At 51.5% G+C, this 14727-nt stretch overlaps 1 protein-coding gene across 1 annotated transcript; it reads right to left on the bottom strand.

Annotated features, from left to right (window-relative positions):
* Positions 1-336: 336 nt before the first annotated feature.
* On the bottom strand, positions 337-3559 carry KAZALD1 (Kazal type serine peptidase inhibitor domain 1). Its single transcript, XM_024734996.1, has 4 exons — positions 2898-3559; positions 1596-1756; positions 1368-1515; positions 337-1183 (listed from the first exon to the last, which is right to left on the bottom strand). The coding sequence occupies exons 1-4, from the start codon at positions 3409-3411 to the stop codon at positions 1089-1091; spliced, it is 918 nt and encodes a 305-aa protein (XP_024590764.1). The 5' UTR covers positions 3412-3559; the 3' UTR covers positions 337-1088.
* Between the last annotated feature and the right edge of the window lie 11168 nt (positions 3560-14727).

The raw sequence follows: 14727 nt of genomic DNA, 5'->3' as shown, positions 1-14727 counted from the left end.
CCCTCCTCCATCCAGTTTATGCTTTCATACTGGGTCCTACCCACATAGATCTGGTTTCCCATTCTGCCTGGGGAGGGGACAGAGAGGCAGGCAATCTATCTCTAGACCAGCCCCAATGGAGTGCAGACTGGGGGGATACCCTCCCTCCCAACCAGATGGCTCCAAACTTCCTGCCTGGGGCAGGGGGGAGGCCCCAGCTCAAGCTTCCTCTACATCTGGCAGGCATGTGCTTAAAGAGCAGGACCTACTCTCTTCTGGAAGCCAGAGTCCTACTACCCTGGGAGGCCTCTCAGAGAAATGCGGTCTCTGTGTGCAAATCTGCATGAACCATCTGTCTCAGTTTGTTCATAAATCTTTATTGCGTGCCTACTGTGCCTAGTCTTGTGCTAGGCATCGTCCAGTACAAAGTGGTATAATATATGGTACTGCCCTCATGGAGTTCCCAGAATGACAGGAAAATCAGACATGCCCAAATGCCCATCTTACTGCACTGAGCTAAACCACGCTCCATCGTGCCTTCCTGGACAGCAGATGGCAAATAGCAAAGAGGATTGCAGTTAGTATGTGCAATTGGGACTTAGAGAGAGGGAAATTTTCTAGAAGGTGAGTTTCAAGAAAGGGAAGACTGAGGTTAGGCAAAGACTGGGGACTAGGAAAATAAAAGCAGGAGCTGTGCAGAAGGGCAGTCAGAAGACTGGCTGAGCAGAGCTGGAGGGAGGGCTGCTGGAAAGAAGTAAAGGATCCTGTTGTCTGCACCCCTTTGTGTCACCTCCACTCCTCCCCACCCCTACCCCCCCACTCAGCCTAGAGACCAGCAGGCAGCTATTGCCTAATGCCTGGTTGGTCCACACAGGAGACTGTCCTGGCCAGAGCACCTCCTGCATGGGCCCCTCTGCATCCCACCTCCCCTAGTTGCTGCCTCTCTCCTTACCCTCCAACTTTTGTCTCTCCCACCACCATCACATCTCCCCTACTAAGGGCATTAAAGCAATCTGTGAAGGGGCCCTGCTCCCCCTTTCTAGATCTTTTCAAGAGCAGGGTTGAAAACTATCCCCACTCACCCACCCCCATGGGCCACGGCTCTGGACCTAGTAGTAATCCTCGGCCTCTTCACTCTCAGCCTCCTTCTCAGGAAACAGGTGCAGGAATGACAGCTGGGGGATGCCTGTGGAGTTCAGCTGGTCTGCAAACACATGGGGACAAAGGAGAGAGAACAGGAAAGAGGGCTGTCAGTGCCCATGTATCCCAGTCTGTGAGAAAGCCATGCTTGTGTGTGTACCCACATGCATATACACACATGGACACACATTCAAAGGCATGAATCCACCACCTTCCCCCAGCCCCCAGAGCTCAGGGCTCTCCCTTACCCAGTGTGAGCACTGTCAGGCTAGCTGGGGCCTCAACCTGGCCGAGGGCATTGCGGGCCAGGCAGCGGTAGATGCCCTCATCGCTAGGACGCACAGCCTGGATCTGCAGCCAGCCCGTCACCTCAAACCTCTGGGGTCCACCCCTAAACTGGAGCCAGGAGGAGTCAGCAGCATCGTTCTAGAGGGACCGTGGGCTGCCCCGGGGAGGCCTCTGCTCCCTGTCCCTACCTGCACAGAGATGTGGGGGTCATCCCCTGGCAGCTGAATGTCCAAGCCGTCCTTTCTCCACTCGATGGAAGCCATGGGGTAGGCAAACACTTCACAGCCAAAGATCACATCCTGCCCCGTCACGTTCCAAATGTCATATGGATGCGACACAATCTGGGGCTCTGGGGGTGGAGATAGGAGGCCTAAGAACAGGATGGCACATCCAGCCCAGCAAGGACCCCATATACAAACCATTTTGAATGTGTTTGTGAGGGAATACACATATGCTGAAGTAAATACACATCCATAAACAAGACATGACACATACACAAATGTAGCTGCAGGTACACACAAGGGTGGGAACACAGCGATGGAAATGCACAGGCAGACAAAATGCGCAAACAAGCACAGAGACCCACACCTCAGCTTGGCAACCACACTCTGTCCCTGAATGCTCCCCTGTCCTCATTCCACCCTCTAGGCCCCTACCCTGCTGGACTTGTAAGCAACACCTCCCTCCCCCACACCCTCCCCGTTCTCTAACCAGGTCCTGCTGCCAAAGGCCGGAAGATCAGCCCTTCCCCCACCCCACCCTGGTGGTGGGGCAGTCCACGTGGCAAAGGCAAGGACACTGAAATCAATCTGGGCAGCAGGCAGAAAGCCTGGGGTCGTGGGGGGACCCTCCAGCAGAGCGTTTACTTTCCCAGCAGCCCCAGCCAAGCCAGACCCCTCAAAGGGGCTCAGGAAGTGAAGGTTACTAGAGCTGCCAAAGGAAACTTGAGGCTTGAATAGCCCTCAGCCCGCTGGGATGGGGGAGGAGGAGCTAGAAGAGTCCCCCTGCTCCACTAAGCCCTAAACGCAGAGGAAAGGGGAGCGTGGGCAGAGGCCCAGAGACTAGGTTAACTAAGCACTGGCTCTACGGAGCCGCCCAAAAGAAACCGGATTGCATCTCACAGGAACCCAAGTTTCCCTGCCTGAATTCTAGTGGTCTGGGCAAAGTCTGAGAGCCTCTCTTCACTCTCTCAATTTTGAGGCCAAGCGTTGGCTATGTGCCTGCTCTCTCAGAGGGTTGGTCTCTGCCAGCCAGGTCTGGAGCTTTCACGCGCCCCAGCGCACGCTGCTTATTGACAAAGCTCCGGACCCGCACCTTCAGGCGGTGGCTTCTGCGGACCGGCCCCGAGAGCAAACTCTTATAATGGACTCGAGGCCTCCCTGGCGTCAACTTTTTCGCTCCGCTGGCCAGAGACCAATGCCGTCGGGGACCGGGGAGCAACGCCTTGAGAAACCCAAGTGGCGGGGGTCGGGGTCGTGGGCCGTGCGTACCCGATTCGCAGGGCCCGGGGTGCGCCACGGTGAGGTTGGCGTCCGGCCGAGCGCGGGCCGCCTCCTGCAGGCGGCAGATCTGAGCGTAGGTGCGGCCGTCGGAACCGCAGAGAGGGCGCTGCGAGCGGCAGGCACACAGCGGCTCGGGCACCTCTCCGCGGCTCAGGTCGCCACCAGCGTCCAAGTGGCACTCAAGCTGCTCGCCGCAACGCCCGTAGAAGTGGGCACTGGGGTCCAGGTCGCAGAGCTGGCCCTCGAGATTGGCGCATTCCCAGCAGCAGCCGCACGCGTCGCGCACCCGGCCGGCCAGGCAGCCCCGCGGCGAGGCGCACTCTTCTGGCCGGCAGGGAGCGCAGTCCTCGCCCTCCGCCAGCAGCCGTAGCCAGCCGCGCCGCAGGTAATCGGGGCCTACTGATGGCCGCGCGCCAGCCGGGGACGGCGTCCGCACCACCAGGAGTAGCAGCAGCAGCAGCAGCACGGGCAGCGGCAAGGCAGCTGCGGGCGGCTGGGGCATGATTAGCTGGAAGCCTCGAGAGCACTAGGGGCTTCAGCGCGTGCGTGGCACCCTGCCGGGGATGGAAACCAGGTCAGGAGGTCAGAAGCAACCTCCTTGTTACTCGTACCAACTTGGACCCTAGCACTGCCCCCTCCCCTGCTACCCTGGAGTCAAGTGTCGAAGGGTCATAGGAGGGGTCATCCAGTTACGCTGGGTGGTAATTGATTGGGCTGTTTTGGGGGGTTGGGGAGAGGTGAGAGGAGGGAACGATAAAGCTCAAGCACACACGCGCACCACCACTACTACCACCACCACCACAAACCATCCAACTTCGAAGCTTCCTGCTGCCGTACGGGACCCTCCTGGGCCACTTCCCCCTAGCCTGGTCCAAACTCACAGTAAGAACAGAACAGCAGTAACCGGACACCCAAGCTGGGGAAGGACTAGAGATGGGGTGGAGTGCGGGTTCGGAGTAGGGGATGGGAGGGTGGGGGGTAGCTGGGAAGTTAGAGTTGGTTGAAAGGCTAGGCCCTGTCCCATCTGACTTTACAGTCCAATCCGCTAGAGCAGCTGCAAAAATGACAAGGAGGTAGGAATTCTTGTGCCAAGTCGGGCGCTCCTGCAGGGCAAAGCCAACCAACGTCGTCTCCCCGCAGCCCAGGGGCGATTGCAGGCTTGTCCACCCCACTTCCCCACCAAGTCGCAGACCAGAGACTCGGCGTTTACTTCTGCCTCCTCACATCTGGCCTCCTCCTCCCTCCCCAAATCCGGCAGGTGCTCCAACCCGAGGAGGAGCCGGGTGATTATAGAGGTCCCAGCTGACCGGCGGCCGCTGGGAGAGGTGGGCGGGGCGCCTCCCCAGTGGGCAGCGCTCCGGGTCAGAATTACAGGTTATGGTTGCTAGGCCGGCAGGGCCAGAGGCATTCGGTCTCGCAGCCGCCACCGGCGCCACCGTGGCACTTCGGGCTGGGGGCGGGGAGGAGAACATTCCTGGAGGCCCGACCTCCGTACCGGGGGTCTGCCAGGCCCCGCCTCGGCCTGCCCCCAGCGGCTTACAGAAACCGCGCTGCAGTCCAGTTTGTAGGGGGCGGAGACTGAGCTTTGCAGCCAGGGAGGGGACGTTATTCAGTCAGGCTCCCTCCGGAAGGACCTGGCCCGGGGTGGACACCGGCCTCTCCATCAACCGCGAAGCTAGCGGCTGGGCCTCGGCCTCTGGACCGCCCAGGAGGACTGGCTCCGCATGCGCACTGGGTGCCGGGGAGTCGAGCTCTCGGAAGCGGTCAGAGACTCTCTCTCCAGACCTGAACGCAGCCAAGCCCCTTCATTTAGGGGTTCCCTCGAAGGGCTCTACTGAGGTATCCGTAGCCAGATACACAGTCACCCTAGTCTCTAAAACGCAGAAGACTGAAGGGAAGCAAACTTCACGCGATGTCTCGTAACTGTCGCGAGAATCAAAACAGGAAGGAAGTCTAGGAATTCAGAACAGGAAAAGCCCGCGGGTTTTAAACCGTAAAAAGAATGGGTGGAGCCCGGTAAGGCTGATGGTTGTGGGTAATTCCTTGTCCTTGGCCCTGGGGGGCAACTGAGAGTGTCGACCTGGGGCAGAAGTGAACTGTAAGAGAACTGCGGGAAGCCCTGAAAAAAAAGGGGGATGGGGGACTTGAAATTGCGGAGCTGACTAATGGAGCCACCCAAGGACAGGTCTCTGGCTCTGGTTTACAAAGTACCATGAGGGCTGAGATCGATGTCCGGGTTACAGAGCGGAAGCAATCCGGGATCTCTTAATGAATTGTTACCGGCTTCTAAAACCAGGAGCCAATATTTAAATAACAAACTCCACAGATCTAGAAACTCTTCACTTACCCACCTTGTAGCCGGTTGTTTACTTTCAGTCTCTGCTGTGCTCTTTACGTCTGGTATTAGGAATTGTGACTAACTCACCACTGTATCTTGTGAACCTAGCCCCTCTCCTGGCAGCCCAATAAATTGTCGGTAAATATTTGTGGATTAAATGTGAAAGACTTTTCCTGAGTGTAAAAGTCCAAGTTTAACGTGGATTTTCGGAGTCGCTGACGAAGGCTGGATAGACAGGGAACGAGCGCCCTCTGGTGGTCTAGCGGTTGGTGACGAGAACAGGACCATGCATACAGTAGGCACCAAAGTTGTTGACTCTACAGGACATCTTCTTTTATTAAGTAAAGATTTGTTTCAGGAAAACTCAACATATTGTAAAAATACGTTTAGAAGGGAATTTTTTTGCATAAGACACAATTTGAAAGTTTAGATACTTTCCCAGATCCCCATCATCTGACACTTTATCCACTAAGGCTCCAAAACACATTCAGTAACATCTATTCGCATCGTAAATAGTAAATAAATAAATAAATTTAATAAATTTGCATACTTACACTTTGAAAATGTTGACTCAGTTTGACCGGATCATGCAAAATTGTTGGGCCACAGGAAAAGGATTCTCTTAATTCAGATGATGTGACTACTGCAAGGAAAGAAGCCAGGTGGCAGCATCCTTTGCATCGGCATGAGGGAGACTAGATTCAGGTGAGGAGGGTGAAGTTAAAATTTGTTGAAGAACAGATAATCCTGCCTCTTTCCTCTCCTTACTCTTTCCTATAGATTCTTGTACTGAAGAAGGAATGGGGTATAGAATATAGTTTGCTTTCCACTGTGAGCCATAGCCTGGAGTTCACGGTTATCATACATTTACTTTCTTTCAGCCACTGACCCATGAGATAATTGTTAAATATAATGACAGAATGAAATGGGTCCTAGACAAATGAACAATATAAGATGAAACACAGCATAAAGGATCAGTTTGGTAAGAAATTACTTGGGAGGACCCACACATTCTAACCTGTCACTTCTTGAACCCTATTTTGACACAACTAGTGAAAATTATAGGGTTGCAACTTTGGAAAAAGCAGAAGTGAAATAGATGGTCCAGATTGACCCGTTAGAAATGGATACAGAGAAATTGTGCTTCCAGTGAACATTAGAATCAGTTAAGTCAAAAAAGTCTCAACATAAATAATTAAGACGGAATACCTTGTAGCTACCTACTACGACAAATTGGTGAACTCGGTCAAAATGAAAAATACATGTTGGAAAATAGAGTTAAGTGAAGAGGAGAAGTATATGAATACTGATCACAGCTGTGTAAATATTATATATATCATCAACAAACACCCTAAGAGAGTGTGGAACAAGGCAAATGGTTGAGTATAATGCTCACAATCCTTTATTTTGTAAAATTATTTTTCATAATAAAAAAGTAGAGGCTACTTTTATAGGTAAATTAGGATGTTGAGATAAATGTAGAACGTTGGGCTAACCAGGTGGGAAGATAAGCATTATAATTCAGCAACAAAAAGCATTACCAAATGAAAGCTGGAACACCCAGCAGACTAGCTCTCTGGAATAGTTAAGGCATTAACTGGAATAGTTAACGCAAGTTGAATGAGCTTTGTGACATGCAGAAAGAAATCAGGTGAAAATTTTCTTCAGCTTACTTTTATGTCACAGGAGGCAACTCCTTCCCCCAGGCTCCCAGTTTCCCAACCATCTTTTTTTTTTTAAATTAATTAATTGATTAATTTATGGCTGCGTCAGGGTCTTCTTCGTTGCTGCGCGCGGGCTTTCTAGTTGCGGTGAGCGGGGGCTGCTCTTCATTGCTGTGCACAGGCTTCTGACTGTGGTGGCTTCTCTTGTTGCAGAGCACAGGCTCTAGGCACATGGGCTTTGGTAGCTGTGGCTTGTGGACTGTAGAGCACAGGCTCAGTAGTTGTGGTGCACAGGCTTAGTTGCTCTGTGGCATGTGGGATCTTCCCAGACCAGGGCTCGAACCTGTGTCCCCTGCATTGGCAGGCAGATTCTTAACCACTGCGCCACCAGGGAAGTTCCCCATCCACCTTTGAGATGGAAATCATAGCTCCATCTGACCTAACAACGTGGCCACATTTTGTATTGATAAACTTAGAAGTGATGTGAAATCATTGACTCTTTCTATATTTCTGTTCTCTTTGTTTTTAACCTTTTTAAAAAAATTTTTGAAATATAACAGACAAGCAGAAAGGTGCACAAAGTAGATATAGAGTTTGATTAATTATTACAAAATAAACATTCGTGTGATCATCATCCAGGTCAAGAAATACAACATTGTTAACACCCCCAGAAGCCCTCATCATGATTAATCCCTCCTTTTCCCCCTGGATAACCACTTCTAAGCTCTATATTTTCATTTTACCTGGTTTTGACTTTTATATAAGTTAGGATACACCTAGGAATGGAATTGCTGCTTCTCATGATATGCATGCATTCAACAGTAGTTACTACCAAACCATTTTTCCAAATTTTTTCCCCATTATGCCATATCCTTGCCAACATTTGGTATTGTCAGTCTTTTTAGTTTTAGCAATTAAATAAATATTTTAGAGCCTAAGATTCTAACATGACCCATCCCACAAGGATTTCCTCCTCTGGATTTTCAAAAAGCTTTATTTTGAAATAATTTTTAGACTTATATAGAAATTACAAAAATAGCACAGAAGGTTCCCATGTATCCTTCACTCACCCTGACCCAATGATAATATTTTATTTAACCATAATATAATTATCAGAAGCAGGACATTGGCATTGCTACAATACTATTAATTAAACTATGGGCATTAATTCAGATTTCACCTGTTTTTACATGTATTTGTGTGTGTGTGTGTGTGTGTGTGTGTGTTTATAATTGAAAATTTATCACATACATAGGTTTATGTAACCATGAGGTGAGTTAATGAGTCTTCTGGCGTATGAGAAGCTAAAGCTCATGCCAAGGGAAAAGCCAGTAGAATCTGCAATACTAGATAAAATGTCATTTACTATATAAGTTGCCTTTTCAATTATTACCCAGAGTCACTGAAGGGAAGGGAGGCTAGCTGTCAGGATAGCTAATACACTCACACTTTTCACTCTACATCTACCTGTTGGGGCAGCTGTGGGCATGGGGAGAGTCCCAGGTTCACTGGTTGAAGTCTACTTGTTGTTATGGCACACTTGGAAGGGAAGATTTGGTGATGGCAAGTGGTATTCTCCAAAGCAGAAGGCTCTTCAGTCCCACCTGACTTTTCACTTGACAATTTTGTGTGAGGCCAGTGAGATACCTCCCTGCTGACACCTCTACAGTGACTCCTCATTCCTTCCACCATTATTTTATATAATGTCCAGATGATTACCAAACTTCTATCTCTGGCACAGACCTTTATCCTGAAAGTCACACCAATATATCCAAACTGATGAATCTCCTGATGTTTTCTTCTAAGCAGCCAAGGAAGAAGGCCATAAGCAGCTCCAGCCTACGTTATACTTATGGCTCCCAGAAAAAGCATCAGTACATCAATTTGCAGGGAAATATGTTATTGACTCTGCTGGGGTGATGTGCTCAACAGGAATTAATCACGTGGTTGAGGCCTGACCAGCCTGGAGCTCGTCTCCCCTGCAGCAGGTGTAGTCGATGCCCCGCCCCGCAAAGGTTACCTGCAGACAGTTCCTGTACAATCTCATGGGTCTCTCTACCTGAGGGAGTCCTCTGGCCCCTAGAGTGAGCTCAGCTAGCAGGGCAGTCTAAAAATGCCACAGAGTTAATTCAGGAGCAAGCCATAGCCAGCGAGGCCCAGGAGTTGGAGGATAAATACCCCTGCTTCCTTTCCTTTCAGTGGAATAATTCTGTGCTGTATTATCTTCAGGCTTGCAGAAGGGCTCCCCCCTACTGATGCACCTTTTATTTACTTTTCCTCCCTTCTGTCACTTCCCCTCTCCTTCACTGTGTTTTCTGGGATAACCTCCCAAACAATCCCTGTCTTGGGTTCTGCTTTCTGGGGAATCAAAATTAAGATAACCTCTGTAGAGGGAGGAGGCCATCTGTCTGAGAGCCCCATCAAGACCATATGGACGAGGAAAAGTTCTTGGACCCCAAACTACATTTGTTAGTGACAGTATCCTTGCTTACATTCCACTTTCAACCTTTGCTCTTAAGACATAACACAGTTTAGCGTTGGCTTCTGTGGGGAGTTGGGCAATAGGTTAATATCCAAGACTCTCCTGAGCTGGCTGTTTCCTTGAAGCCAAGGAAGAAGTTGGGAAATGCATGCTAGAATTCCAAGGAAAAAATGGTGGGATGCTTTCCCAAGGGCTGACGGAAAATAGAGAGAACTTAACAGCAAGCCAGGAACTACTTGGTGTTTAGGCAACCAAATCACACATAGGATCCTGGACTCCAGGAGAGCATCAGAATATGGTAAGTGTAATGCTGAGCAGCGAACAGCTGCCATCTCTGTTCAGTTTGGGCAATTCGGTACTATCAGAACAGACGTGTTAGGAAGAACACGGGCTTGAAAGAAGAAACATGAGGCTCAGCATAAACCTTTGAGCATGTTATTGAGTCCATAAACCTTACACGTCGATATGCACAGCCTCACAAATCCCCAATTCCTTCGTGTATTTTCCACCATTTTCCCCAGGAGTAAGATACAGGGAGAGAGGTACCAAAAGATGACGATCAGGTGCACTCTTCCTGGCAAGCCTCCTGCTGGTTCTGTCCCCCGACTGGGGGACACCCCAGTGGGAAATTTGTTGAGTAGAATCACACAGAAGTTGAGCTCAAGAATTGTGTAGAAATATGGCGCTTTAAGTTAAGGGACTGAAATCTTTGGGGTCCTGGGACTTGACCTGCTGTCACACTGCCCTCTACAACATTGTTTTGTTTATTTATTTATTTATTTTTGTCTGTTTCTGTGCGTGGGCTTTTCTCTAGTTGCGGCGAGCGGGGGCCACTCTTCATCGTGGTGCGCGGGCCTCTCACTGTCGCGGCCTCTCTTGCTGCGGAGCACAAGCTCCAGACGCACAGGCTCAGTAGTTGTGGCGCACAGGCCTAGTTGCTCCGCGGCATGTGGGATCTTCCCAGACCAGGGCTCGAACCCGTGTCCCCTGCATTGACAGGCAGATTCTCAACCACTGCGCCACCAGGGAAGCCTTACAACATTTTTTAAAGAATTTGGATTTATCACAAGAGCGAAGGCTGCCGTATATCAGTCTTGTGCGTTGGGAACTGTCAAGTGCTAACACTGGCCCAGCTGCCGGGTGCTGTCTGCAAAGCAGGCGGTAGCTGCAGTGGGAGGCAGCTTAAAATGCCCCACAGTCTAGGAAGGGCCTCCGAGAAGTTTTTATTTTAACATAGAATCCAGGCTTCCAGTCAGCTTTGCCAGCAGCTGTGACCCATCTGAACCTCAGTTTGTTCTGAGAAACGAAGATGAATTCAGCCTTCAAACATGTTGTATTTGGCACAGTGGGTTCTTTTTTCTTAATTGCCAATATTTAAATAATGAGAAATTTTATATAAAAATCCAGAATTTAGGGGCCGGAGTCATTAGGCCAGATGTTCAGAGAGGCCTAAGGCCAGCTGCTTCTAGTGCTGAGATAAGGAAGTGAGAAAAGTTGGAGCTAATATCTAAGCTCCTAGTACTGCCAGATTTTTTGGGGAAAAAAACCCCCAGGGAATCTAGTCCACCCTGCAACCATTGAAGATGAGCATTGGCTGCTGTTTCAGGCAAGGCTGGCCCTCTCCAGCTCTCCACAGTCCCAACCAGGCTTACTTCCCTCACATAAGAATCCTGCTGTCCGGGCTTCCCTGGTGGCACAGTGGTTAAGAATCTGCCTGCCAATGCAGGGGACATGGGTTCGAGCCCTGGTCCGGGAAGGTCCCACATGCCACAGAGCAACAAAGCCTGTGATCCACAACTACTGAGCCTGTGCTCTAGAGCCCACAAGCCACAACTACTGAGCCCACCTGCCACAACTACTGAGGCCTGCACACCTAGAGCTGTGCTCCACAACACGAGAAGCCACCCAATGAGAAGCCCACGCACTGCAACAAAGAGTAGCCCGGCTCGCCGCAACTAGAGAAAGCCTGCGCACAGCGCACAGCAACAAATACCCAACGCAGCCAAAAATAAATAAATAAATAAATTCATAAGAAAGGTTCTTGCTGGCCCATGTGGCCTTTGAGTTTATGATCCTTGAACTAGATGGTTACTTCAGCTCTAACATACAAAACAATAGCTACCCCTTATCAAATGGTTCCAGTGTGCCAGGCACTGTGGCAAGCAATTTACATACATCAGCTTATTTCAGACTTACAAAGGTATTATTATTAACCTTAATTTTTAAATGAGAAAACTGAGGTTTGTACCTGTAGGTAAATTTGCCCACTGTCACACTAACCAGTAAACAACAGAGCCAAGACTTGAACCTGGGGCTGCCAACATCCAAGGCCCGATTCTAATCATCACGTTCGTTATCCTGACGATATCGCTGTATCTTTGTCAGCCTAACTCCAGTGCAGCTGGAGCCAGAACTGCAGCTGGTGTTTTATAATTTAAACACCCTATATTCAGGAGCCAAGCTGTAGAAATACAGGTGAGTGTGCGCCCAGACGGCAGATCAGGAGGTGGGGAGGTGGTGGGGAACCTCGTTGGTCACAGCATCTGGTCATCTGAGGCCAAAGTGCTTCAGGGCTGGCATCAAAAGAAGACAACAGAGACGAGCTGGGGCTTCTGGGGAGGTGGCAGGGGGGAGGCAGGTCAGTCCCCCGTTAGAGGCCTTGGGGAGAACCTCCAGCGCCTCCTGGTGCTGAGACAGGCAGGTGGGAGGCGACAGGTGTTACAGCTGATACCTGAACTGCTAGAGTTGGCAGGAATCTTCCTGGCTATAGGTGGCTAGGGTGGAGGGGATGGTGACTGGAAATGTGGTGGCTCTCTGAGCTGGAGGGCAGCGTGAGCCCCTGAGCCATAGGGCCTAGGGGTCCCGCCCTAGCCTTCCTCATTCTTGTCCCTCTCCCCTCCTTGCTTGAGTGGTCGGTCTGTGGTGACCAGCGAGGCTCCTCTGCAGGAAGCAGCCAGCTGCCTCACAGGGAAAAATAGCATCGGAGCCCTCCTTAGATGCAGACACACAGCAATTTACCCAAGGCCTCCGGACCACGGCCACGTGCAATGCGTGGAGGTAGGAAGGGAAAGGAGGAAAGGTCGCGTCCAGAGGCGCCTCAGCTCGGCCTGGGGGCTGGGCCGCAACGTGCCTGGCCCGGCGGGTAGCAGGGAGGATGAGGCGCCGTCCGGAGCCGAGGGCACCGAGCGGTTCCGCGGCCCAGTCAGATGGAGCCCTGACCCCGGCGGCTTGGGTGGGGTCCCGCATCCAAGGCACGGAGCGCCCTCTGCGAGGGCCGAGAACGCCGCAGGCAGATGGCAGCGCCGGGCTAGGTGGCCGGCGGAGGGAGCTCCAGCCCCGCCGGGGAAGTGGGGTGCGCCCCCATACCACCTGCGCGAGGGCACCTCGCCTGCGGGAGGAGGGGCGGGAGTCCGAGGCGGGTCGGATTCCCAGCCAGCTCTCTCCTCACAGGAGGCGTCCCATTATCCGGCGTCGTTAAAGAGCAATTAGATGGAAATTAAGCCGAGAACAAGTATTGATTATCTCATTAAGGCCGGGGGAGCCCTTTCTGTCGGTGAGAGTTTACCGCCGCTCACCCCATTATCTGCAAGGTGAAAGCCTGCGGTCTTCAAAACCTAGTGAAGTATCGATCTGGTCTCCATCCCCAAACCCAGTCCCGCCCTTCCCCCCTAGCGTATGTGGGTTCTAGAGAGGTGACACGAGGGGTGTGACGAGGTGGAGGAAGAACTCAGGCCCCCACTCTCTCGTCTTAGTACTTCCTCTGTAGTTGCCTTCATTTTCTGCTCCCAAGTCATTTCCCCACTGGAGCTGAGGGGTGAGGAGTAGGTGTGGGGATGGGAGAGGAAGATCACAGACAGTTCACAACTCTCCAGGCCTGGAGAGATGAGAATCCCCTAGTTTTACATCCAAGGAAGAGAAACTAGAGTCGAGACTTAATGGAAAGAATTTGCCCCTGTTGACACAGAGCATAGGGTACATGTGGCGCCCAAACCCCTGGAGGGAGGGGGAAAGGCTTAGTTCTGGGTGACCACCATCGCCAAGGAAGAGACACCTGGGACCACCCCACAGATTCCTCAACGCTTAGAAACCTCAGAATTCAGAAGGGGCTTCCTCAGGATCCCAGATGATGTGACCTTTGGAGAAAAATCACAGTGTGTTGGAGAGAAGAGTTGTTTTCATCCTGGCTCTGCTTCTAGTTGGTTGTGTGACCTCAGGCAAGTCACTTTGCCACTCTAGGCCACGGAATCCTCAAAAGAATGGAGTTGGAAGAGTTCTAAAGCTCTTGAGTCCTCAGGCACCATAATCTGACGGACTAAGTGCTGAGCTCCCAGCTGGCAGGCAGCTGTGTGCCCAGCTCCTGCCTGCCCTCCAGGAGCTATGACCTCAAGGGAGAGAAAACATCAAACTGATAATTACAGAAATAAGTTACAATTATAATACGAATTAGAAGAAAGAGTGCAGGTGCTGTGAGGGTGCTTAAGAAGGTGGTGGGGGAGTTTACACAGGAAACAGATATTTCAATCAAAAACACAGGGAACAAGCCTGTTGCCCACTCATCCATTCAACACACAATTACTGAAGGTGCTCCAGAGCCCATGGTAAGCAAAGCGATGGTCCCTTCCCCCTGGAGCCCCCAGTCCAGTGGGGGAGACAGACAATAATATAATCACACAGATAAAGGTGAAAGCACACATATGGTACATATACTGAAAAATATGACACGGGGAAATGAGCAAGAATAAGAAAAGGAATTGACTTGGGGGAGAGGGGGTCAAGGAAGCCTCTCCGAGAAAGCGAAGGTCAGTCCATCATTTAAGGTCAGAAATCCTTCAATCAAACCCTGGGGGAGGTGGGGGAGACCCCTGAAGAGGGTGCACCTGCCTCCCCTACTCGCCTAGCCTCAGAACAAGCCCAGGTCGGAGACAGAGCAGGGCCTAGAATTCCGGTCTCTGACACTCCCGACACCACTGTGGGACTCATCCGATAGCCTCAGGGACGCCTGGGGGCGGAAAAGGAGGTGGCAAGAGGGATGGCGGCGGCGAGTGGTGCGCCCGGCCCGCGCAAGGTTGGCCCGGCGCGTAGCGAGCGGCGCTGCAGCCGTATCTGGGCTCATCTCCCTGCCCCGGAGCTGGGCAACTATTAATCTTGGTTGACGGTTTCTAATGTCCTAATTGGGAGGTGGGGAGAGCGGCCCAGTCCGCCCTAAAGGTAGAAGCGGCTAATGGGCCTCTTCATCACCGCCAGGAGCGGGTCCCTGGCGGAGCGCAAGGGGTTGCTGCAGCAGGTGAGACGCGGAGCCGGCGGCGGCCCTTAATGAAGCTGCCGGGGCTGCGG

This window comes from Neophocaena asiaeorientalis, unplaced genomic scaffold (assembly GCF_003031525.2).
Source record: "Neophocaena asiaeorientalis asiaeorientalis breed wild unplaced genomic scaffold, Neophocaena_asiaeorientalis_V1.1 scaffold240, whole genome shotgun sequence".
Classification (NCBI taxonomy): Eukaryota; Metazoa; Chordata; class Mammalia; order Artiodactyla; family Phocoenidae; genus Neophocaena; species Neophocaena asiaeorientalis.
Note: the sequence above shows the minus strand (reverse complement) of the source record. Positions and strands in the feature narration are given on the sequence as shown.